The sequence below is a fragment of the Xyrauchen texanus genome, chromosome 7 (assembly GCF_025860055.1).
Source record: "Xyrauchen texanus isolate HMW12.3.18 chromosome 7, RBS_HiC_50CHRs, whole genome shotgun sequence".
Lineage (NCBI taxonomy): Eukaryota > Metazoa > Chordata > Actinopteri > Cypriniformes > Catostomidae > Xyrauchen > Xyrauchen texanus.
In genome coordinates this window covers 15,259,523-15,286,580 of record NC_068282.1, presented here as the reverse complement: position 1 = coordinate 15,286,580, position 27,058 = coordinate 15,259,523, and the positions used below count along the sequence as shown (strand labels likewise).

The window sequence follows — 27,058 nt, the reverse complement described above, 5'->3', positions numbered from 1 at the left end:
TCACTTTTTATTTGTATTACATTTGTTATTATTATCTATGTCTTCTTGCTGTTTTGTATTGTTTGTGCACTGGAAGCTTCTATCATCAAAAACAAATTCCTTGTATGTGTAAGCATACTTGGCAATAAAGCTCATTCTGATTCTGATTTGAGGAGAGGGTGAGATAAAGGGCTGTTTCTGTCCGTCTTAGTCCGCCATTTTGGCTCAAGTTTCCAAAGCTGTGTAGGAAGCGCAACCCAGCATTTGAGCCTTAATGAAGGTCTTTTCAAAACCATCAACCAATCCTTTCGACTTTTCCAGCAAAACCAAATGAACACCAGGGGGCGATAGATGGCAAAACTTTCGCGCAGACAAAGATGGCGGTACGGAAGAAAGACGGCGGACCCAATGTAAAATATTACGAAGCGTCTGATACCGTCTCGCAGTTCGACAATGTCCGGGTTTGGCTGGGCAAGAATTATAAAAAGGTACCATTTGTTTATCATTGAGATATTTGTGAAAGTGCATGCTGATAAGGCGGATAGACAGAAAGGAGGGCAGGAAAGGAGATGGAGAGAAATCCAGCTGTTTTAAATCCACAGTCTGACGCGTCTTGAACAATAGAAGATGCTGGATGCGCGTCTTGTGAAAAGTCTTAAGATGCACACAAGAAATGGCTTCATCTTCAATATATTGTGTCGTTTTCACGTCATGATAGTCATTCGACCTTGTCTAATAGGTTTTTATGAATGGCCTCAATGAGTTTTTTTGTCCTCTTATCCAGGGAAAGGCCAGCTCGTTAACGAGACTGCGGTACTGGCAGAGCAAGCGCGCGAATCCAGATGTGCAACCAAACCCCCTTCGCGCGCAATGTTACAAATGATGAAACATTTACAGTCGGATGTGAAGAATTTTCTTTTCTCTTTGTGTGCTACATTGAAACCTTTGAAATTATTTTGTTCATGATACAACGAAACAATATATCCTGCTAAAAATTTGACATATCTTTCCCCGCAAATAAAACTCTTTATTTAAACATGCCGTTGGATATAAACATACAGTAGGCTATACATATAAACCTAATTTTAAGGTAAGGTAAGTCTTTACATTAATTATAATGTAATAAGAAAATATTCCTTATTATGTTACTGTTAATAGTATGATCAAAATACTGACAGATAATTAATCATAGCCTTTATATTAGTGCTGATTTTAATCACAATTAATCGCACAATTTGAGTTAACCGTGATTAGTCGCAGATTTTGAAAGTGCTGACATTTTCCACTATATATTCTTCTTTTCCTGTAAAAATACAATAATGTCCATCTTAGGAAAGAGAACAAAACAATATGTTACAATGTAATGCTTCATTAACTTCTTCCAAACAAAGCCTTCCACAGTATAAAGATAGAAATGCACTAAAATAGCACCAATTCAAGCCCTAATAAACATTTCCCAAATGACTAACTATAAATGTATAGGAGGTTGACTAATTGAAATAACTATTCATTTTCATTGCAATAGACTTTAAATCTCTTAAAGTCTCATACACCACAACATTAATCTTGCAGTAGACTGTGGCTATCCACTTTCCTACATTATGAATCATGAAGCCATGAGTATAATTAGCATCAGTTTGTTTCAACACCACCGTCAATTGATGTTTTTAACTCCACATGACAAGTGCTTGCAGACAAAACAAGTTTTAAGTAAAGACTTGGTGTGCATCTGTGGAAATTAAAATGTGTCTTACATAGACTGAAAAATACTTGATTATTATCACAAGTCTCATCTGGGCTTGTTTTGTACATCAGATAGTTTAAGAGGTCCTTTCTCCATTATTTTATCACTGACACAGAAGTGCTGTTAGTATGTTGTGAAGTGTGCATCAGTGTAATGACTCCAGGTAGACATATTACAAAGGTTAGGCCCTTCCAACCAGTGTTTATGCTGTATTTACGATAAATGTGTTTCTTATGTGCTCTTTATTCTGCCCTTTTTATAATGGTGACTAACTACATTTTCTCTGTCTCTTTTATAGTATATTCAGGCAGAGCCCCCTACCAATAAGTCTTTGTCAAGTCTGGTGGTTCAACTGCTTCAGTTTCAGGAGGAAGTGTTTGGCCGGCATGTCAGCAACCCTCCCCTCACTAAGCTACCGGTAATCACACAAGCCTTCTTGCATAATAGTATTGACTAGAATCACACATGCTCCGCCATCATCACCGAACCACCAGTGCACAGAAACTGTGTAGTGCTGATGATTCTTTCCTCTCACCCCTTAGATGAAGTGTTTTTTGGATTTCAAATCTGGTGGAGCTCTTTGTCATATTCTGGCGGCAGCCTACAAGTTCAAGAGTGATCAAGGATGGTAATACCCTCCAATCTCTCCCTCTTTTTCACTCACTACACATACATTGTGGTACTTGAGGAGATTCCCCCTATACTAAATAAAGCACTTTGAGTGCCTAGAAAAGCACTATATAAATGTAATTAATTATTATTGCTTTCAGAAAGTATTCACCCCCTTGAATTTGTTCATATGTAACTCCTTTTACAGTACACATTTTAATATATTGAAAAAAACTTCTTATAACTTTTTATTCAATTTCTTCAGATTTAGAATTTGTTAAAATTGTTCAGCTCTAACACTACTTTGCAAGTCGGTGGGCAGTGGTTTTCACGTCATGATGCAGATTTTCTTTTGGAACAAATTCTGGGCTCTAGTTGGGCCATTCCAGTTAGCTAGTCCCTTATAAAGAAATGTATTATCTGTAGGGATGTGCTACGGAGGTCGACTAATCGAGTAGTCATCCAACAACTGACTAGTCGATTAGTGGGGTTGACTACTAACATTTATATATTTGTGGTGATGGTTTTAATGGAAGACATAATTCTCAAATCAATTTAGTGACGTAACTTCTTGGAGAACGTTTTTGCATGATGATAGCTTGCTGTGCTTAAAAGTGATTAATATGGCAATTTTCCACTCCCTCCCATTGCTTGCTGGTCTAGATAGCGTCCATTTGGTCAAACCACTTCCACATTTCCTTGATGGTTCTGTAGTCACTTTTAAGTTTTTATTTGACTTTTTCCTACACTGTTGGTAGCCTTGTCTCAGCTGTGCGGCCAACAGCTGAGACACTTCCTGAAATACTTTTTTGTTTCGTTCGTTGCTAACGAGAGGAATGTCTGCACCTTGTTTATTGACCAAGACGTGGTTTTGTACACAGCCATTTCTTTTTACAATTTGAAAGTCACGTGAACAAATGATACTGCTATCGTTGTAGCTAACTTTAAAACTAGCGGGTCTTTTGTCGAAAATCCAGTGACGCTGGTACTGACAATAATATTCTCTCTGACCAATCAGTGATCTGCAGGGTTTTGACATCACATTTAGTATTGGCTTGACTCGCTTGAAACCTCGACCGAGGTGGTACTAAAAAAGTACCAGGTACTATCCACAGTGGAAAATCCCCAAAAAGGGAGCAGAGTCGAGTGGAGTTGTACCGCACAGTGGAAAAGCCCCAATAGTCAGCTCAGCACAGTAGAACCCTCTGCAAGAAGTGTTGTCTCTTTAATGCTTTATGATTAGTCCATTTATGCACCGCTGCTGTTACTGCCATCAAAGCGCTGCATCAACAATACATTAAAAGAGGATCACTGTCTGACATTAAATCCTCTGCTGTTCCCATATATTTTAGTTACTTTGGAGAGATTAAAGTCTTTTGCTGATTCTGTCTGGCACTGCTTAAATAAATAGTTGAAGTTAGAAAGATAAACTTCTGTATGTCGTGAACTAGATGTGTACATGCAATATTGTCTTGCAGTTCTGTACTTTTGTTTGAGCAGCAAGGAACCCCCTGAAGCACTCCGGTTACATTGAAGCACGTCATTCTGTGTTCAGGAAGTGCATAAACTGTTTTGTGCCGTTCTTTATTGAAGCCTTTCTTATCTCTTACTTTTCTTACTTTGATAGTTTGATACAATAAAATGTTATAGTTATTTAGCCTTTATATTTATTGAATATACATTAGTTACCATGTTAAAGTGCTGCACTTATCATCCATATATCCCTCTGAAATGCATCTGATCGGGGTCATGTGGCCATATTGGAGCCTATATTATACAGAATTATCCTTAAACACATGGTAGGGATGGTGTTTCTGGATTTTGGTCTGTAGTTGGTTTGCTGTTTGTGTTTTAGGTATTGCCACATGGCTTCTGGCAAAGTACTCAGAAGTGGCATCCCTTTAGCTAACCCTTTAGCTAATCTCAATGAGATTGCTAAAGAGTGACAGTTTCTACTAGTTCCTCTAGGTCACAGCTGTGACACTTTTCCTACTTGCACGGTTGCTCAGTTTTGTTTAACAGCCCATCATAATAGTGCCATGTTTTTTTTCCCATACTTTTACAATGGCCTTCGTTGTTATCCTGGTGAAGTTGAAACTCTTTCCAGCCTTTTTTTCCCTCTTAACAAGTGTCATGGTTTAGACCTTGGAATACGTGAGAGCGGGAGGGATCTGATCTGGATTAGGAGAAAAAAATCTAATATATCTTTAATTTCACTTTGGCATCATAGCAGAATTGGAAATAATCAAAAGCAGGTGAATAATTTTTGAAGGCACTTGGCTCAAGATGAGGTATTGGGGTCAGCATATAATCAGAAATGTTGCATGTCTTTTATTGATGAATGGAAATGAAAATTCTTGCTAGTAATTATAGGCCTGAGATTTATATCTTATGTATTTGCCTCTGTCATTTCATTAATTTGTATTTATTTTGTTCTTATATTGTTATGATTTAAATCGAAAAAAGTCGAGTGTTCAAAAATGTCAATTAAAGTGATATTAATAAAAACTTACTGAATATTCAATACTTGAAATAATAAAATGCTCAAAATATCTAGGCAGAAAGTAAAAACTAGGTCTAAAATTATTACAGTGTGTTCTCCCCTTAACTAATATGAGTTTATCATCGTCAGCTTCTCAAGATGTATTGTCTCATGTGAACTTGTTCATCCGTTCGTTAAACACTTTTTGCCACTTATTTGAGTGGTTTCATCAGTTGTCAGATGGTGGTGTTTCTCTGACACTTAACCTTATGACACACCGTGAAGTCAGGGGACTCGTGAGTCGCCTCCTTCATGGTGTGAATTCGACCAAATGCTCCAGAACAAAAATCTGCACGCCATGTTTATTTTGCTGTATTTAACTTTTCACTTGGTGTATTAAACCTGTAGTGGATATACTTTAGCATTGATAAATGAAGTGCTACTACATCAGCTGAACAATGATTATTAATCAGTCTGATATCCCTGTAAGAAACCGTGACTGTGATTTCATACAGCTGACAGGCTCCATATTGACCAGTTATTCACTTTTACACAGCCAAGTAACTGAACAGCCTTTAGTCAACAACAAGTTTCCTCTGTTGTTAATTTAAGGTTAATTTACGGGTTCAATCGACAGCATTTGTGGCATAACATTTATTACCTTAAAAATGTGTGTAAAAATGTATTTTGACTTTCCTCTCCTTTTCTTTAAACAATGCAAAAACTGGGTTACAGTGAAGCACTTACAATCGAAGTGAATAGGTGCAAATTCCTGAACGTTAAACAACTAGCCATAGGACATAAACAATATGCATGTTAAAATGATTTTAGTGTGATAAAATCCAAAAAACCCTAAAACAATTTACACAACTTTACATCTCAAATAATACAGGAATTTTAACAGAAGAATTAATGTAATTGCTTTTATAAAATTATTAGCTTCACATTTCTGCATTTAAACCCTCCAAAAATCTGTCCCATCACTTCCATTGTAAGTGCCTCATTGCAACCTCAATGTTTGCTTTTTTTTTTAAGAAAAGGAGGGATGAATTGAAATACATTTTTTTGGTAATCAATATTATGCCACAGCTAAACTTGTATTGAACCCAGAATATTCATTTAAAGGCAAGAGCAATAGAACGTCCTTTTAATCATTACTTCCATTTTTAATCCATTTCTTTTTGCACTTTTTGGACCTCTTGTGAATTTTTAAATTCAACTGTGTTGATACGTAATGCTTATCAACTGTTCCTCTGTTGATTATACATTATTGTATTTATTAGGAGGAGATTTGACTTCCAGAACCCTTCAAGGATGGACCGCAATGTTGAGATGTTCATGACTGTTGAAAAGTCTCTGGTACAGGTGTGTACCAAATACACAATTTCATACACCCAGTAACATCATATGAACACTTTTTGATAAGCTAGTTGGCTTTGTTAGTATGTACATATGCAAGATGAAATATTGAATAATGCCAGAAATGCTCTTTCTCTGTTTAGAATAACTGTTTTTCCCGACCTGTGATTTACCTGAGTTCAGAGATAGAGCCAAAGCTACTTGGAAAACTGAAGGACATCATAAAACGACACCAGGTAACTGATTGATAAAGAAAGAGAAAGACGTTGTTTTTCATTGCTTCAGATTTTTATAACCATTAGTTTTAATTACTAATAAGTGCTGGGCAGTATATTTAGACATTTACATGTGTTCTCTGAGAAGACTTAAAAGGATGTTATTTGGACCGAATGAGGAACCATAATTTGGTCCATACAGCCATTATTGCCTAGAAGATTCAAATCGTTAACTGAACTAAAATACATTAAGACATGCCTAAATGTCACATTTATTACATATATGTACCTATTTAACGATACATTGAAATAAACTATATTTACATTTACAAAACAATTAAAACGTTATATGTGAAGGCTTTGAGTGTTGATGTAAAAAAATGGCTGAATCTGTATTGAATCTGTATTGATTTCATTTCAGAGTGATTTTTGACTCAATCTCAGAGAATGTAAAACTAGCCCACTGGCATGGTCTTTAGAAATCTTAAATGACCAAATAAAAAGTGTATTAATATCACTGCAATATTCACAATGTTGTGTGTCTAGGGTTCTGTGACTGAGGATAAGCTGTCCAGCACTCATGTAGCAGTGCCTATTCCTTCTAGTCTGGAGGAAGGTACTTTCTTCCACAGTTTCACTTCATTGTACAAACATATCCACATACATGTTTACTTTTTAATTAGATACTTTTTAATATACTGTATATCGGTTGTAATTGGTATGTGTTGTGGTTTTCAGAAGAGTGGGTTCGTCCTGTTATGAAGAGAGATAAACAGATGCTGCTGCACTGGGGCTACTGGCCTGACAGGTACGAATGCACACACGTATTGTACACACACAGAGACATCAGGTGTGTATGTGGATTCAGGATTAATATACTGAGTTTATGATGCAGTTATGACACATGGATCCCAGCCAATGAAGTGGAGGCTGCTGTGGAGGATCTGCCCACTGCTGAGAAACCCAGGAAGGTTTGAATCCCCCCTCCCATTACCTCTTTGCCATCTGTCTCTTATCCTCACTCTCTCTCTCTCTCTCTCTCTCTCTCTCTCTCTCTTTCTCTCTCCTTTGTTTCACACACATTTATAGCTTTGACTATTTATTGGTAATTGAGAAATCTGTATTAAAAATGTTTGGGAATAAAAGCTAAACAATATACTGTATACTTAAATGATTAATACAAATCTAACGTATGCATAATAGGGCTGAGTTTTGATTAAGATTTCCTGATTCAAATCGTTTTTACAAGATCTCGATTCGATTTTGATTTGATTCATAGTGAATAAAGCAGCTCCGAATATAAAATGAAATTTCAGGGTTTACACATAATGTACACCCAACACATTGCATCCGAATGTATCAAACTGTTCACTCAAGCACTGCAGCACCATAAACTATAAATATCAAACAGTCATGACATATGAAACATTCATGAATGGAATTGGTTTCTTACTGCTATCTTTTAATAACAGTTCCTTTGCAAAGCTTGAATCATATTGAGACTGTTTACAAGCAATCCACTCAGATGAGGCGAAAACACATATAATACATAGGGATGCACAATATAGGCCGCCGATATATTATTGAACAAAAACCGGGAAAATCTAGATTTTATTATCATTCCGATAGTATACACTGGTGACCAAAAGTTTGGTAGTAAATAAATAAATTGGTAGTTTATTCACCAAAGTGGCATTCAATTGATCACAATGTATAGTCGGTACAGTAATAATGTGAAAAATTAATATTACACATTTTTCAGAACTTCTTAAACTACTTCAAAGTGTTCTCATCAAAAACTCCTCCATGTGCAGCAATGACAGCTTTGCAGATCCTTGGCATTCTAGCTATCAGTTTGTTCAGATACTCAGGTGACATTTCACCACATGCTTCTTGTAGCACTTGCCAGAGATGTGGCTTGTTGGGCACTTCTCACGCACCTTACAGTCTAGCTGATCCCACAAAAGCTCAATGGGGTAAAAATCCAAAACACTGTTTTCCAATTATCTGTTGTCCAATGTCTGTGTTTCTGTGCCCACTCTAACATTTTCTTTTTGTTTTTCTGTTTCAAAAGTGGCTTTTTCTTTGCAATTCTTCCCATAAGGCCTGCACCCCTGCGTTTTCTCTTTACTGTTGGACATTAAACTGTTTTTGAGCGGGTAGAATTAAATTAATCTCTCAGCTGAGGACATGTGAGGAATATATTTCTCAACCTTGAGACTGATGTACTTATCCTCTTGTTTAGTTGTACATCTGACCTTCCACATTTCTTTCTGTCCTTGTTAGAGCCAGTTGTCCTTTGTCTTTGAAGACTATAGTGTACACCTTTGTATGAAATCTTTAGTTTTTTGGCAATTGCAAACATTTTATAACCTTTATTCCTCAAAACAATGACTGACTGATGAGTTTCTAGAAAAAGCTGTTTCTTTTTTGCCATTTTTGACCTAATATTGACCTTAAGACATGCCAGTCTATTGCATACTGTGGCAACTCAAAAACAAACACAAAGACAATGTTAAGCTTCATTTAATGAACCAAATAGCTTTAACTGTGTTTGATATAATGGCAAGTGATATTCTAGTACCAAATTAGCAATTTAGCATGATTACTCAAGGACAAGGTGTTGGAGTGATAGCTGCTGGAAATGGGATCTGTCTAGATTTGATCAAAAATGACTTTTTTTCAAATAGTGATGGTGCTGTTTTTTACATCAGTAATGTCCTGACTGTACTTTGTGACCTTATGAATTAAAGTAACAGTTTGGTGAATTTCCTTCCAAAACAGCTAAATCTGTGCATTATTCCAAACTTTTGGCTGCCAGTTTAATTACCGCCTATTATTTCGGTGGTAATTTGTGAGGGTTTGTTTTTCTTGCGGGACTCGGGTAGCCTCAAAGACAGTGTGCGTGCACACACCATGTCTCTGTGTGAGTGAAAGACAAGCTCATGTGATTCTGTGAGGAATATTTCAACATCTCTGCACCTTGTTAAGTTGTTTTGGGGCTGGTTTTAGTTATCCGCTTTTAGTATTGACATGCCATTTTCCATATTCTGTTTAACACATTGTTACTTTCAGCAAAACATTGTGATTAAAACAAGTCCAAACACAATCTAAGACAGTACGATTATATTGAAATAATTCTTACAGAGTGACTCGAGATGGCTAAAAACATCTAGGTTACTAGTTTAACCCCGTTCCCTGATGGAGGGAACGAGAAGTTGTGTCGATTGTAGTGACACAAGAGGCTTCTTTTGAGAGCCTCGGATACCTCTGAATATGAAAAAGGCCAATGCCAAATTTGCAAACAGAATTTGCATGTCCCAACCCCGGACATACGGGTATAAAAGGCGGGGATTGTGTATCTGTTCAGTCAGGTTCTGCACTGAGGAGCCAAGAATAAGGTTCGGCCATTACAGCGGCTTGGTACAGTGTTGTGGCAAGGGGGACACAACATCTCGTTCCCTCCATTAGGGAACGGGGGTTACACTAGTAACCTAGACTTTCCCCTTCTGTCACTCACTCAACGTTGTGTCGATTGTAGTGACACAAGGGGCCTCTATTCAATAGCGCCACCTACACTGAACCATGTTATGTGACCTGCTGATGGTGGTGCAAGCAAGCTGTAGTGTGCCAAAGGAACATGGGTATCTGTTCACATAACCTTCCCCAATGCCCCACTAAGGCATCAAATTGTATTTAGGTTCCCGGCATTCGACCAAGGTTTTCCCTTGAAGGGTGGGAACAAGTGATGTGACAAGCATGGGAGCAGGCCGCGCCAGCCGAGGCCTTTTCTCTCTCTATGTTTCTCCTCATAGAGTGTTAGATGCAGCTGGGGTCATCTAGCTATAACATGCATCGGGGAAGGTGTTCTTTTCCAGTCCTATTCTTTCAGGAGGAAAATAACCCGTGGAGACCACATACTGCCCAGGCTGGGAAGGTGAAAATGTGGCAAATGCGTCACATGGGCCTGTTACGCCACACATGGAAGTGACGCAGTGGTAGGTCCTGCCTAATGAGGGAGGAGCTCTACAAACATGGCGACCTGGGCAGTGGGGACTGCCCAAAGGAGACACATACCACGGAAAATACATTACAGGGGGTTACTGTGATAACTGGCACCTATGGAGCACCTATTCCAGTACAGAGTAATTAGTACCCGTAGTGGGTCTGGATGGGAATTCCTCCTCTGAATACGCGAGCCAGAGGGCTGGGGAGGAAGAACATCCAGGATGCGGGAGTTTGAGGACTCATCTGGGAGTAAAAGCGCACATGTGCACCTCAGTGGAGAGGAAAGGCACTAGCACAAGCGGTATACCGGGTCAAAACTGACTCAACCCAGAGATTGTAGAATCTCGCAAAAGTATTGGGTGTTGCCCAGCCCGCTGCTCTACAAATGTCTGATAGAAAGGTGTCATTGGTCAGTGCCCACGAGGATGCCACAACCCTTGTAGAGTGTGCTTGATTGGGCCTGGGCCCAATAGGCCACTGCGATGGCGTCGACTACCCAGTGGGCGAGCCTCTGTTTGGAGACAGCATTCCCTTTCTGCTGTCCGCCAAAGCAAACAAAGTCGCTTAGAGAATCTAAAGCTCTGTGTGCGATCCAAATAGGTACGCAAAGCACGTACCGGAAACTGCCTCCTCCCGGGGCAGCGATTGTAGGTTCACTACCTGGTCCCTGAAAGGGGTCGTAGGAACCTTGGTCACATAGCCCGGTCGAGGTCTTAGGATGACATGAGCATCTGCCGGACCGAACTCGAGGCAAGTGTCGCTGACAGAGAACGCTTTCAGGTCTCCAACCCTCTTGATGGAAGTGAGCACAATCAGGAGGGCCGTCTTCTGGGAGAGGGCACTTAGCTTGACTGAGTGGCTCATAGAGGGTTCTCTGAAGGCCCGTAAGGACCATGGAGAGATCCCATGAGGGAAACAGGCATGGCCTGGGAGGATTCAAACTCCGGGCGCCTCATAGAAACATGATAATCAGGTCGTGCTTCCCTAGGGACTTGTCGTGGTGGGCCGCTTTAGTGGCTACATACACCTTTAAGGTGGAGGGGGACAGCTGCCCCTCCAGCTTTTCCTGCAGGAATGAGAGCACTGACCCGACTGCGCACCTTTGCGGGTCTTCAGATGGGGACGAACACCAGTTTGCGAACGGATGCCACTTTAGGGCGTAAAGCTGCCTGGTAGAGGGAGCTCTGGATTGGTTGATCATGTCTACGACAGCTGGTGGTAGACCACATAGATCTTCCGCATCCCGTCCAGGGGCCAGACATGGAGATTTCAGAGGTCTGGGCGCGGATGCCAGAGGGTGCCCTGAGAAAGAAGGTCTTTCCTCAGGGGAATTTGTCCGAGTGGGACAGTAGGGGGCCACTAGAGTGACTTGTTCCTCGTCCTCCCTGACCTTGCACAGCACCTGGGGGAAATGTGTACTTGCGCAGCCCACGGGACCAGCTGTGTGCCAGCGCGTCTGTCCCGAGGGGACTTGCCTCCGACCTGAGAGAGTACCAGAGTGGGCAATGGAAGTTCTCTTGGGAAGCGAACAGGTGAACCTGTGCTTTGCCATAACGGTCCCAGATCAGCTGAACCACCTGGGGGTGGAGCCTCCACTCTCCGCTGAGCGAAACCACTCATATCCTGGGCAGCCTCAACACCACAGCGGATGTGCTCAGGGCGCTGGAGTTCTCGCTGTGCACCGAAGTGAACTGGGTACAGCTGAAATGGGGCGAGCGCCTGGCAAACTGAATCATGTAGCCGAGTCGGATGGTCCTGGCCAGCCAGCGCGACGGGTTGGGAAGTGTAAGCGATGTGTCCAAGCTCCGAGTGGGGGCACTAAGGGGACAATCACGTTTGATATACCTGGTGGGGCTTCGCAGTGGTGGAGAGCAGGTAGTGTTGCATCGGGAGGCAAAGTTACTTCCTGAGGCATGTGTGCTGAGAAAAGACTCAAAGCACTTACCTTGCACCGCATACCCAGCAGGGGGATGGTTGGTGACTGAGGAGGATGTCCTAGTGAGGTGTCCTCTGGACTCGTCAGAACCGGCCATCCAGGAGTGTGTATGGTGGTAGAGTTATGTATGTGGAGGTGAAAGGTCTAAGGCCGCGGCGCTCTCTGATGCAGCAGCGATATTCTCATCCGTTTGGGGGGGTCTGAAGGAGACATCAGACTGGCCGTGGGTCTCACATCAGGCCCGGACGGAAGCAAACGAGCATGTAGGGGGCAGGTGGTCCGCGTGGATTTACCCGGTGAAACCGCGCCCGCCGAACTCAACAGCAATGCTCTTAGAGGTGAGTGGAACAGTAGTGAGTGTCTCAGCTCGCTGATCACACAACCGCTCGGCTCCGAAGAAAGAATCTGACTGAACAAATGGACGATCCCCGTTTTTTATTCCCATATGTCCAGGGGCGGGACATGCAAATTCTGTTCGCCAATTTGGCATTGGGCTTTATCATATTCAGAGGTATTCGAGGCTCTCGAAAGAAGCCCCTTTTACCACTACAATCGACACAACGTCGATTGTACAACAACGACTCATGACTATTCGATCTGTATGATGTTACCTATTCCTATTATGATTGTTGTGTTCACAGTTCATAAGTTAAACAGTGGAATTCAGTTACAGATGAGCGCTGTAACAAGCATCTGTGAATGAGACACTTCCATAACACACACAAACCACCACTGCTCTCGCAGTCTGACTGCAAGCTTAAATATTACACCATTTATCAAGAGATTAGTGTTTGTATTGTGTATATTGTTATTTATTGCTCATTGCATGTTCATTATACAGTTTATTGCCTCATTTTGGTTTAATGCATTAAACCATCTCTCTGTTAATGAGTCATCAGGATTACCGTACCCTCATATAAATGGGCACCATACAATTTATGCAAATTGTCATTTGTTTGCCATTTCTTATCAGCATACATTTGTAATATAGGCACATTTCTGGTTCATGTTACATCTGACAAACCTTAATAGCAGCAAGTCCAAATTCCAAGATTTGTAATGACACATATTTCTCAAATTAGAAGCTTAATGAATTAGCTAGCAGTTCCAGGTAAAAAAAATTGTTTACTTTTTTAAATATATATTGGTTATCAGTATCGGCCACAGTGGGCTGTGAATTATCAGTATCGGCCCAGAAATTCCATATCGGTGCATCCCTAATAATACAGGCTGACATGAGCTGAACACATATAAAAATCCATGTTGAAATATGATGAACACACAGAATACAATCCACGGTGAAACATGACGCACATATATAATCGAGTGCACTGTGAAACATGAAGCACACACATATTATCCTGCACTGATGCAATCAGGAACTTTTTAAACTTCAGTCACTATTTCTTGATGTTGGGATGCTATAACAAAAGCCAAAGCAGAGATGCTGGTCTTCACAGGCATGACATATCTTCCATCTTCTGTTTACTCTGGACGAGACATGGTTTTCCCAGTAAGCAGCAGCAATGGCGTGGAGCAGAACAGACACTTTTTCAAAAGCTAGGCTTGTACTGCGTTTAAAACGTGGCACACATCACCGGAAACGCATCAAAATGGTCAAATGCATCCATTTACTGTATGTTTACATAGACCAATAATTAAAAATAGTGCAGATGTGGACGTGTTTATACTCAAACTCAGAATGGGGGTCTCCTTTTAAGAGTAAAAACTTGACATTGCGAGATGCATGATAACTGTTGAAGCAGATTGTCTATTACATGTTTAAAAAAATAGTCCAGATGGGCACAAGAAAGTGTCCTCTGTAAGTCCTCTTTGGTGTGCAGGAATATTAGGTCAATCTGTCTTGTTCTCTCCTCTTCACTTTTCTGGCTGAGTGCCAGTGGGTGGGCCAAGGGTGTGATGATGTAAGAGTAGACGTTGATGTCTTGCTGTGGTGGCAATCATGTGCTGATGTATTCAACTGTATGACGTTACAAAGTAGGTAAAATCCAAACAAGCTGTTTTTGCAGCTTGGTTTAAATTAATGCTCTTGTTGTATTGAGGAAATTTACTGTAGGAAACTTACAGTATGTTTTTAGAGTACAGTGTCATGACAACTGTATGTATTTCTGTGTCTCTCATGTCAACTTACAATATCAATGCTCTAAATGTTTTGTTACTATTGTATGTTGTAATTTGTTTTCTAAGAAATTTAGTCTATCAACTGATTGAAAATGTGTATGTTTGTAGGTTCATGCCAAGTGGATTCTGGATCTGGACCAGTTTAATGAGTGGATGAATGAAGAAGACTATGAGGTGGGGGAAGGGGGACCAAGAAGGAAGAGAATTTCAGCGAAGACTCTCACAGATGAAGTAAGTGCTCCAGACGAAAGGAGGGATAAAAAAACCAGCAGTGCCAAAAAGAGGAAACGCTCCCCTTCTCCATCACCTACCCCTCCACCACAGGAGAGCAAGAAGAAAAACACCAAGAAAGGGTATTAAACTCTAATTTACAGTACATACAAATTAAAGTTACAGTACATCATTAAAAATCCAGCTAGTTATAATATAGGGTTATTATACAGGGTGGCTCTATACTGACCTAGAAACTGTACATTTAAGGCCCACTACTCCTTACACTAAGTCCAAGCGAGGACAGAGAGAGGAAGAACAGGAAGATCTAACAAAAGAGCTAGATGAACCATCACCTGTACCTGCAGTGGAGGAAGCGACACTACCTAAAACAGGTAGATTCACTCACATCTAGCATTCTTTTTATCTAACAATGTAGTCTACATCACGTGTAATCGTGACATTTTTATGTGTGTAGTGACTAAGAAGGACTCAGATTCCACTCCAGTGAAAGGAGGCACTATGACTGATCTGGGTATGTCTTCAGTATAGTGTCAGTCTCTAACACACCTGTCATGTAGACTAACCTTGAAGGTGAAGTGTGTAATTTCTGCACCATTTAATACTATTCAGATTTACAAAAATAAAGACTGCTCCCAAACAGGTCACCCAAACACTCCAACAATCACCTGTCTGCTAGATTAAAGACAGGCTAGTGATAGTTCTGTCTCCAAAGTCATGCCATTGGTTGAGCTAGAAATCGACATGTTGGACATGTCACCACAGAGCCACTGTGCTTGCTGGGAAATCAACATACGACTGGCTTACTTGTAGTTGTCGCTGCATACTAAGTTTGTGTGATCAAGCTAAGAAGAAAGTATTTAACATAAAAAAAAATTACACTCTTCACCTTTTCGCATTACACTTTGTGTTTCCTCTGTACCATAATCCTAAGTATGTAAAGACTTAACCCAATCTTTTTTCATCTTTTACTCTCTCTCCCTCTGTCTGGCACATTTAGATGAACAAGAGGATGAGTCAATGGAGACTGTTGGAAAGGTATGGCATTAGTTAAATTCAGTTTTACATTTTATTTTTGCTAATAACTTTTTTATTTTTTTCATCTCTGTGTACTGTGCAGATGGCTGTATCTTACCTTTCTTTCTGTGTTTGTGGATTTAGGAGGAAGAAGAGGGTTCCCCCAGTGTAAAGGGAGAGCCAGTGAAGGGTTCAGATCTCCATGAGGATAATGTCACTGAACAGACTCATCATATCATTATCCCTAGCTATGCTGCTTGGTTTGACTACAACAGGTAGTGTAGCTAAACACAATTGTCCCTTTGTACTATAACACAAGTCTATCCGTTGACTGTGATTTTGGCAATTTGGGCATGTTTCTGTATAATCCTGTGTTGGTTGTGACTTGTGGAACAAAATGCCTATTAACAATTAAAAGCTTAACCCTAAAGCAAATATTAACCTTATTCATTACTTGTCCCTAAAATAAGGAAAATTACATGTTGATAAGAATGTTGTTCATGCCCAAACCCTAAGCCTAACTCTTTTTCTAACCTAATTAAACAATCTGTATGGTTGATAGTAATATTGCTTCAAGACCAACAAGATTGTTGATCCTACTTTCATTGCTGACTCTCTTTAGTGTCCATGCCATAGAGCGCAGAGCTCTGCCTGAGTTTTTCAATGGGAAGAACAAATCAAAAACTCCTGAAATGTAAGTATATTCAAGCACTTTAACTTTTTTAACCCTCATAAATCTCATGTTATACTGTATATTTACAAAAGTTCCATACTTTATCGGACCCGATTCATCTCTTCACTCCTTTGGTATATGTTGCAGTTACCTTGCTTACCGTAACTTCATGATCGACACATACCGACTGAACCCACAGGAGTATTTGACCTCCACAGCTTGCCGTAGGAACCTGGCTGGAGATGTTTGTGCCATAATGAGGTTTGGAAGGAGAATTACAGCTCTGAAACATCTCTTTGAATAAAGTGTTGTCTATAGGCAGCTATTTGAATACTGTATTTGTTGTATTCATCTGTTATTTTGTGACTAGATTTGGGATCGATGCCATCAGCTTGTGTGTGTGATCTGTCCCTTTTCTATTCAGTTACCGGCTTCAGTAAATGTTATTTCACCCCATTGTGGTCTCCCAAAGCTATTACGTCAGACTAAATTGAATGGAATGCAACTGGCAGTGAATTGAAAGCACACAAATTAGGCTTCCAATTTAAATTTCGATAGATGTTGATATGTACTGTATATTGATGCCTCAAAAATGTATCGATAATATAGCGTGCCAATCAATAATATATCGTATATAATGATATTTTATGACATCCCTACTTATGACACATGTGTATACACCCTCTAAGCACTTTATTAGGAACACTATGGTCCTAATAAAGTGAAACCCGACGTGGTCTTCTGCTATTGTAGCCCATCCGCCTCAAGGTTCGACATGTTGTGCATTCTGAGATGCTATTCTGGTCACTACAATTGTACAGAGTGGTTATCTGAGTTACTGTAGCCTTTCTGTCAGCTCAAACCAGTCTGGCAACAAGGCATTCCCATCCGCAGAACTGGCTCTCACTGGATGTTTTTTGTTTTTTGGCACCATTCTGAGTAAACGCCAAGACTGTTGTGTGTGAAAATCCTAGGAGATCAGCAATTACACTGTACCAACAATTATGCCATGGTCAAATGACAGATATCACATTTGTTCCCTATTCTGATGGTCTTCATGATTTGCTGCAGATACGGGTTGGCTGATTAGATTTTCACATGAATAAATAGGTGTACAGGTGTTCCTAATAAAGTGCTCAGTGAGTGTGTACTCTGACTGTAAAAGTGTGTGTGTGTGTGTGTGCGTGTGTGTGTGTGTGTGTGTGTGTGTGTGTGAACAGGGTCCATGCATTTCTGGAGCAGTGGGGCTTGATTAACTATCAGGTGGATTCAGAGAGCCGGCCCACACCCATGGGACCTCCACCCACCTCACACTTTCATGTGCTGGCAGACACTCCTTCAAGTCTGGTACCACTACAGCCTAAAGCATCCCAGGTACATATACAGACTGAAAATCCGATTTGTCCTAAAACCTAAGTGAGCTGTCTAGGTTGGCAACTTTTTGTAATACAGCCATACAATCTTAGAAAGGCACAAAGAGACCTGATTTCAGTCATAACATAATTTTGACAAAATATGTAATTATTGTTTTGCCTTTGAAGGCTAGCACAGAAAAACACTGTCTATTTTGCTGCTACGACAGTTAACAGCATTTTAAGTATAGACGTCCCCTTCAAGTATAGATGTTATTCACCTTATTGTCTATCTAAGCTGTGTTCTTCTTTTCGACCCCTCTAGACTTCATCCTCTCAGCATATGCTCTCATTCCCTGACAAAGTGAAGGACAAACCAGCCGACCTGCAAAATTTTGGGCTGAGGACAGATGTGTACAGCAAGAAGAGCGGCCCAGCTAAAGTAAGAGCCACCCAATCTGTGACTTACAGTAGATGTGTAAGAATGTGTGAGGCTGATCAGGATCTTGATGATTTTGCTGTTAAAGAGCTATGAGAGAGATTGAGAACATTCTTCTCTCATTCCACAGAAAAATGCAGCCAGTGCCACTCGGGAATGGACTGACCAGGAGACACTACTTTTGTTGGAGGTAACACATGAGCATACAGTAGGATCCAAAATTCTGAGACTTATTTACTAATCAAATTGTGACATTTACCATGCTGACTAATTTTTACTAAAGGTAAGATATCAAGATGCTCTTTGGAACATTCTCAGACCATGCTGGATGCCACGGTTTATCAGGTTTTGCATAAACTTGTACATTTAATGCCAGCTTGAGTGCATGCTGTCTTTAAAAGCAAACATCAACCAAAATGAATAAATGCTGTTAAAGTATTGTTGATTGTTGGTTCATGTTAACTAATGTTAATAAATAGAACCTTATTGTAAAGTGTTACCGAAAAATGTTTAATAGACTAGAAAAAATGACAAATAAAAGGATTTTCACTAGTGGTCTCAGACTTTTGGGCACCACTGTTTATACCATTTTCTTTCTCCATCTCACTCTCTCATTCTGTCTCTCTCACATACATACAGAAACACACAAACAACAGTTCCTCTTTGTTCCTTGTTTTCAGGGTTTAGAGATGTATAAGGATGACTGGAATAAAGTATCGGAGCATGTGGGCAGCCGCACACAGGATGAGTGCATCCTCCATTTCCTCCGTTTACCAATTGAAGACCCCTACCTGGAGGATACCTCCTCCTCCCTGGGCCCTCTGGCCTATCAGCCTGTCCCTTTCAGTCAAGCAGGAAACCCTGTCATGAGCACAGTGGCATTCCTGGCCTCTGTGGTTGACCCTCGAGTGGCCTCTGCTGCAGCTAAATCTGCCCTTGGTGAGAAGTTAAATCCAAACACTTTATCCAAAAATGGAGTTTGAAAAAGCATAATTATTTAATCCGTCCAATCACAAGGCTCGAGTATGCATATATAAACCGCTGCTTACCTCACTGCTTCAACAATTCTTCCGGCATCCCTCCTCAACCCCAACTCCTTAAGTTTATTTATTTATTACTAATCTCAATTTAAGTAAAGGGGGGTAATTAATCTTGTGGCAGGGTGAGCAATAGACAAACACAGTGGGTGTAGGGTCAGGCCTTGTAGAGGCATTTATTTAAAATAATAGCAAAAGAAAACGGGAAATAAACGACCAAAATAAAGGGGAATCTGGTTTCCTCACAGTGAATGGGGCTATGTAAAAGCAGGGAGTGGAGAGAGAGTGAGATCCAAATATAATGGTTCGGCGACTTTCTAGAGCGACTCAACTTCCCTGGGGCCATGGTGTGTGAGGGGAAGGGCCGCCCAGCATCCTGGCCCGTTGGCCGCAACACATGCTCCAATCTAGTGTCAGGCAACCCATCTAACTGGCACTGGATCCACCCACTCTGGAGATAGAAACCAGCTCTTTGAGGAGAGGTGTGCTCTACGTTTTTATTGCAGCGGTGTTGAGGTTATATTCACAGAAGGTGTGCCTCATCATCCACTTCCCAAACTAGGCTTATTAAATTGAACCTCTCCTCTCTCCGGCCCACTCCCATTGTGAGCCTGGCTGAAGGACAGCCCTCAGAGGCGGGGAAACGATAACAAGAGTGAGGGTCAGGTTGTTTCGCCACAACCTCTATTCAAGGATCACATTAACATGCAAACTGCTGAAATAAAATTTCTGTCATCATGTTAAGGGGTTTGAAAATTATATTTCACCTCTCTTTCTCAGAGGAGTTCTCCCGGATGAAGGAGGAGGTGCCGGCTGCGCTAGTGGAGGCTCATGTGCGTCGGGTGGAGGAGGCGGCCAGAACCAGCGGAAGGCAGGACCCTCTCTACGGCCTGGAGGGGAGCGGCATCGCAGGCACCGGCCTTGAGGATTCTGACAAACCCGGTAACACACACACACACACATTTTCACTTTTATTGACACTTCTAGGACTGTAGCGAGAGAGAACCTAACTGTGTATGTTGTGTATGTTTGTTTTTCAGCTGATGAGGGCAGTGAGGAGAGTAAGAGCAGTGAGGTTCAATCCAGCCAGGATAAGAGAGAAAATAAGGTAAATGTGTGTAAACAGAACAATACAGTATTCATGTCTTGAGACATTTTATTTTCCTTAATCTTTTAAAGTAAGAGTTGCTAGAAAACATACTGTATTTCAGACCTCCAAAAAAAGCTGTTTAAAAATTATTCCATCTGAACTTTCTGATGTCAAAAAGATACATACGATTACTCAAGACCTCCCACATGTTTCTGTTTTAGGAGAGCAAAGATGGACCCAGCGAGGAGGAAGAGAAACAAGGAGAGAATGGCAAGAAAGAGGAAGAGAGAGCTAGAGAAGGGGAGACAGAGAGAGAGACAGAGAAGGCAGACTCAGAAATGGGTACGTTTCACAGTGCTGATGCAGACTTGCTCCTGCTTTTTGACTTTGTGTGGTTACATACAGAAGTCAAAACCTTAACGTTTTTTGAATTAATAAAAAACAAGAATAGGTAGAATAAAAAATAGGTAGAAACATGCATATACATAAACAGAAGATGGTAGATGAGGTTACATGCTTACCAGATCTGTTTTGGATTCCTGTAGGTGACAGCGAGAAGGAGAAAGAGCGGAAGGAGGGACCAGAAGAGGGTCAGAGGGATGGAGAGAGTGAGGGAGAGAAGAAAGCAAAGGTGGAGAGAGATGTAGGAGAGGGAAACCTGGCCACCGCTGCTGCCTCTGCTCTCGCTGCTGCTGCTGTGAAAGCGAAGGTGAGTGAATGAGTAAAATCACAGTGGGCAAACCAATACATTTCTTACCAATTAACCCTGTAACTCTGTCCTCTTTGATTCCTTTCAGCACTTGGCTGCAGTAGAGGAGAGGAAGATCAAGTCTCTGGTGGCTCTGCTGGTGGAGACCCAGATGAAGAAACTGGAGATCAAACTCAGACACTTTGAAGAGTTGGAGACCATCATGGACAGAGAGAGAGAGGCGGTAAGACAGTTTTGGTTATTTGGTTAAAAGCTAATTATAGGTTCAGTGGTCCCTGTTTTATTTCTTCAGTGCAGCAGAAAAAGAAATATTTAGCAGAATGCCCATTCTGAAAATAGTACCATAAAGGTAATCCATCTGAATTGTGTGCTATGTTTCATCTTCTATGGGCTACTCTAACTCTGTCATTCGTATTCAGTTTTATAAGTCTTCAAAAGCACATTTTTAACAAGATTTCATACAAAGCTGTCGTCTGGCTTTAGAAGACTTGAAATATAGCACCCAAGTCGAATGGACTACTTTTATGATACTTGTATTGCTCTTTTTTGGAGCTTGACAGACCCAGTCGTGACTTTAACTGTAAGAAAAAAAAGGAGCTTATCCCCTTTTGTGTTCCATAAAAGAAAAGCAATCATTCAGGTTTGGAACAACATGAGTGTGAGTAAATTATACATTTATTTTTATGTTTATGAACTATCCCTTTAACTAGAAATGAATATGTATTTTTGTATAATGTGTTTAAAGTTGGAGTATCAGAGGCAGCAGCTTCTTGCTGATCGTCAGTCGTTCCACATGGAGCAGTTGAAGTATGCGGAGATGAGAGCCCGACAGCAACACTTCCAGCAGATCCATCACCAGCACAATAGTAACCAGCCTAGCAACCAGTCAGCTAGTGTTCAATCTGTACCCCACCAGCCTGTCCCCAATGCCTCTGCCCCGCCCCCAACATCAAGCCCCGCCCCCGCAAACACATCTAATGCCCAAAATGAAGCTCCTCCTGCCTCTCACTGTTCTCCCCCCACCAATGCACAGGCTGGAGCAGGGCAAGGTAATAACATACATATGTACACATTATGGCTCTATACCATTTTATTAGGAGTCTCCATTGCTCTGACAATTCCATTTCAATTTGTTTATGTTTCAATTATTTTGATATGATTCATTTTATGTCGGAAATTAAGTAACAAGTTGTATTGTAGATAAAAATGAGCACATAATACTTTGGGTGTTATTACAGTATTACCATAATTATAAATTATTATTAAATTCCATTCCATTTGACACATTGACTTTTCGGTAACACTTTACAACAAGGTTCCATTGTTAACGTTAATTAACAACATTAGTTCATGTGAATTAAAAATGAACCAAACAGCATTTATTAATCTTGGTTAATGTTTATTTCAACATATAGCAATACAATGTTGCACTATGAACTAACAATAAGCAATTCAATTTTTATTAACTAACATTCACCCTAAAATGAAAATTCTCCCATAATTTACTCACCTTCATGCCAACCCAGATGTGTATGACTTTCTTTCATCTGCTACACACAAACAAAGATTTTTAGAAGAATATTTCAGCTCTGGAGGTGCATTCAATGCAAGTGAATGGTGGCCAGAAATTTGAAGGTCCAAAAAGCACATAAAGGCAGCATAAAATTAAGCCATACTACTCCAGTGGTTTAATCCATGTCTTTTGAAATGATGTGATAGGTGTGGGTAAAAAAACTGATAAATATTTAAGTCCCTTTTTACTATAAATGTACACTTTCACTACACAATTTTCTTCTTTTAGTTTTGGCAATTCGCATTCTTCGTGCATATCGCCACCTACTGGGGAAGGAGGAGAATTTATGGGATAAAAGGACTTACATTTTTATCTGTTTCTCACCCACACCTATCATCTTGCTTCAGAAGACATGCATTTAATCACTGAAGTCATATAGATTACTTGCTGCCATTATGTCATTTTTGGCTCTTCAAAGATCTGGCCGTTATTCACTTGCATTTAATGGACCAACAGTGCTGAGATATTCTAAAAACCTTTGTTTGTGTTCAGCAGAAGATAGAAAGTCATACACATCTGGGATGGCATGATGGTGAGTAAATTATTATGAATTAATTAATTAATTAATTTACGAAGTAAATGAATTATTAAATTAAGTAAATTTTTCATGATATCTAATGCATTAACTAATGTTAACGAATGGAACCTTATTGTAAAGTGTTACCAAATATTCATATCAGTTTCCTAAAGAGTTTCTATTATATTGCATTTGCTTCATTTAATAGTAAATCTAATTCTTGTGTGGTGTAAACACACACAGTGTCTTATATATTTTTGTTCTGTCCCCCACCCCCTTCAGATTCCAGCACATCACTCCCTGGGGATTCTCTCTATCCAAATGCCCCTGTGCCCCCAACACAGTAAAGAGAATGTGTGATGTGTTAAGGGGATGAGTTTGAATGATTCCAGAGAAGAAAATGGAAAGATCTCAGAATGAAAGATTGAAGCAGTGTGATAGAAAGAAAAAGAGATGGGAGATAAAGGGAACAATATCTTCTTTTAGTCACTTTCATCATTTTTGGGAGAAAAATGATATAAATGAATTTTGCCAGCATCTTGAACATGAAACAATTCAAAATTTATGAAGCTAAACCCAGATAACCTTGAAACAGACTGTCAAAAATTCATAAAATAAACAAACAAAAAGAAGGAAAGTTCTTAAATCAAAGCCCCTGTTAACACCCAACATAAGCACTCCAGACCCTCAACAGTCTGCATTTATGTACCACAAACAAGCTTAGTTCTGAAAAGGATTGGAGGTTTTTTTATAGTATCATCGTCTCTCACCAAACCTTCAGCCAAACTACAGGATCCATAAACCTGTGTACCAGGATCCAGCAAGGTACCTGTGATCTGCAGTCCAAAAGCACCTCATTGCACTTCAGGTACTTAAGTCTCAAATGGAAATGGAAAAAAAAGAAAACAGATAAATTGCGCTTAGAATGTTTCCCTAATTTTAATTTTGGAGAGGTGAAGCATTAAAGTCAGACCTAGCCCATACTTAATGTTTTCTTCTGTCAGTGTTCTTTTTATCACTCAATCTTTGTATTTGTTTCATAGAAACACTCAATTTGGAGTAAGTCCGAAGAGAAACTTGACTTTGTAATTGTTACTCTGTGTGTGTGTGTGTGTGTGTGTGTGTGTGTGTGTGTGTGTGTGTGTGTGTGTGTGTGTGTGTGTGCGTGCGTGCGCGTGCGTGCGTGTGTGTGTGTTGATTTTGCTTTCGGGACAATGTGAAAGCTTTAGTGATTTGGCCTGTTTTTTTATGTACATTTAGATATTAGCATGAGGAAAAAAAAGAGGAAAACAGTATTAAATCTGTTTACTTTGTATTAAGTGTCTGACAACATGTACTGTAAACCTGAAAAATCATGTCATCAATAATTGATGTTTGCATGATATTTTTTGAGTATGTGTGCTGGTAGGATACATCATCATACAGTGTTGCACTTCATTTTTAACTGTCGAAAGTAGTATTGTTCTCTATTCCATTGCCGTACTTATGAGAATACTTAAGGGTGGACATATATGGTTAATCACCAATGAAAAAATAATGGGAAACGCTGCTTTCCAGGACAACAAAACTCAATATGTGTCAAATCAGCTTTAATCAATTCCTGCCATTATAGTGAGATCATATCACATATCCCTGAACAAAAACAGGTTAAACCAGCCTAACATGGACTGTAGGTCTTAGTTGGTCCCCCAGCCTGGTCAGGCTAGTCTATTGACTGGTTTTAGAGAGGGTTTATGCACCACTGGTCAGGCTGGGAGACAACCCAACTTCCCAGCTGAGCACCAGTTTTGCCAGACTGGGAGACCAGCAAACAATCTTAGGCTGGTTTAAGCTGTTTTCAGCTTATGTTTATGCTATAACTGATGTTACATTTCAGATTGTTAAAGAATGTTGTGTGTTTATGTATGGGAGTTTTTAGGATTAGGCCAAACCCACGGAAAGTATTTGCTAAATGAAGGGAAACCATTTTTTGTTACTTGCATTTTAAGGCAACTACCTTATCAGTACAGACAAGGGATTTTGACATTACGTTTGCAGCTGTGGTCTGTGTATCTCATATCTTCATATTGTAGCTGTCCTATTTTTGTATTTTTATGATTCTTTACACTATTACGACTGACGTAATGCTGTTATCATATTATACATGTTCGTAATGTTTCCTTCTCTTTCTGATTGTTGATGTTCTCGTATTATTGATATGTTGATGTGAAAGTGTCAGTCGCTTTATATGATAAGGCTGGAATTCTTGTATGTGTGGGTTGTGCATGAAGATGTGCCACATTTTTTTTACATTTTCTTTATATATATATATATATATATATATATATATATATATATATATATATATATATATATATATATATATATATATGTTTTGTATTTTTTATTCTGCATTAAAGGGATAGTTCACAAAAAACTCATCTTCATGTTGTTCCAAAACTGTATGATTGTAATACATATGAGATATTAGTCAGAATGTTAGGGACTGACAACCTCAGTCATCATTCACTTTCAATTTATGAGGAAAAAAAGGTTGTCAGTCCTTAACATTCTCTTTTTGTATTCCACAGATTAAATAAAGTTAAAACATTTAAACAACATGAGGGTGAGTTAATGATGAATTTGTATTTTTGTGTGAACTATCCTTTTAAGTCACGGTGTGTTTCCAGACTATAAATACTAGTAGTGATGAACATAAAATCAGAAAGCCAATATCCAATTTAAACAAAAACACACTCGCCGTGATAAAACCTGTGGTTTACATGCATACGTGAATGCACTAGGATGCAATAGTCAAACATGCAGTATTACAGACAGAAGATTTACATAAACCTCACGGACTCACAGGCCTCATAACCAGTGTTGAAATCGTCATTTGAACAATTTGCTAAACTTTTGGATCTTTGTCTTTTACATTGTAGTGGTATACCGATAAGTAGTTTGTTCTTTTTTACATTTTGTTTATACTTTTTTAATGGTGACTTGAGAAGCTGGTAACTGTTGCATTGAGATATGTGTGAATGCTTGTGGACATTCAGTTTGTCCTTATTGGTGATGTACTGTAGCAGGAGCTGTTTAGCACCTGTTTAATTATGTTTGACTAAGAATGGATCAGTTTTGGTTTCAAAATCATTTCAAAAGATTCTGCACAATAAATTAAATCATCAGCGATATAAGTGTTCTCATACAGTATAATATAAACCAATTTTATTTTGCTGATTAATAGTCATAGTTGAAATAGTCACCCAAAAAATACAACTCATCATATACTCACCTTAATGTTACAGCTATGTAAACAAAATTTTTTTGTGGCGTATGGTGAACACGCTATGTTTGAACTTGCAAAAGTGTGAATGAGATTTGAGGGCTAATACAGTGGAAGGCAAGACTGTAAGTGAATAACAACTTTGATCAGTTTCTCACATGAAGCAATAGTATGTTTTCAGAAAACTTGAAATTTATCACATAAGTCAATGGGACTTGTCCTTTTTAGAGTTTGACAGCTAGTCACCATTTACTTCCATTGTAATGACAATAAAGTGTTGTATGTCAAAGGAAAATAGCAGTCTGGACATTATGTTCCAAAAAGAAAGTTCTGTGTCTTGAGTGACTTGATGGTAAGGCCATCAAGACTTGAGTCTGTAAAAAATTAAATGAAACATTATTTCACCCCCTGTACAGTAGGCGGCGCTGTTGATGATTTACAAACCAGTCTCCTGACCCCAATGTATTTCAGAGCTCTTTGGCCCACACACTTCAGCTGTCAATGCTAGAGATTCATATCTTTAATGCTGTTAAAGCATTTATTTACCTAAGAAGATGATTCATTCACACTGCACAAAGTGTGGTAGTACATGATTTAACCACTAGGATGCAGTATATACTTTTGAGAAAAACAGATAGGCCTGCCTTGAGGAGAAGGTCTGTCTGCGTCCTGCAAGACCAA

General features: G+C 39.7%; 1 protein-coding gene across 1 annotated transcript; it reads left to right on the top strand.

Moving 5' to 3' along the window:
* Positions 1 to 351: 351 nt before the first annotated feature.
* smarcc2 (SWI/SNF related, matrix associated, actin dependent regulator of chromatin, subfamily c, member 2) lies at positions 352 to 25,384 on the top strand. The gene is made up of 26 exons (XM_052130899.1): positions 352 to 467; positions 2,022 to 2,141; positions 2,266 to 2,351; positions 6,098 to 6,179; positions 6,317 to 6,409; positions 6,935 to 7,004; positions 7,127 to 7,196; positions 7,284 to 7,359; positions 14,583 to 14,827; positions 14,955 to 15,079; positions 15,163 to 15,219; positions 15,706 to 15,743; positions 15,867 to 15,997; positions 16,345 to 16,416; positions 16,543 to 16,656; positions 17,616 to 17,769; positions 18,073 to 18,189; positions 18,317 to 18,376; positions 18,867 to 19,125; positions 20,004 to 20,165; positions 20,264 to 20,331; positions 20,535 to 20,655; positions 20,859 to 21,022; positions 21,111 to 21,245; positions 21,768 to 22,071; positions 23,395 to 25,384. Exons 1-26 carry the CDS (start codon positions 357 to 359, stop codon positions 23,457 to 23,459), a joined length of 3,099 nt encoding a protein of 1,032 aa, XP_051986859.1. The 5' UTR covers positions 352 to 356; the 3' UTR covers positions 23,460 to 25,384.
* Positions 25,385 to 27,058: the final 1,674 nt, after the last annotated feature.

Coding starts and splice junctions, on each gene's coding strand:
- smarcc2 (XM_052130899.1), top strand. CDS start 357: ATGGCGGTACGGAAGAAAGACGGCGGACCCAATGTAAAATATTACGAA. Junction 2,142..2,265: donor CTCCCCTCACTAAGCTACCG/GTAATCACACAA, acceptor CTCACCCCTTAG/ATGAAGTGTTTTTTGGATTT. Junction 14,828..14,954: donor AAGAAAAACACCAAGAAAGG/GTATTAAACTCT, acceptor TGTACATTTAAG/GCCCACTACTCCTTACACTA.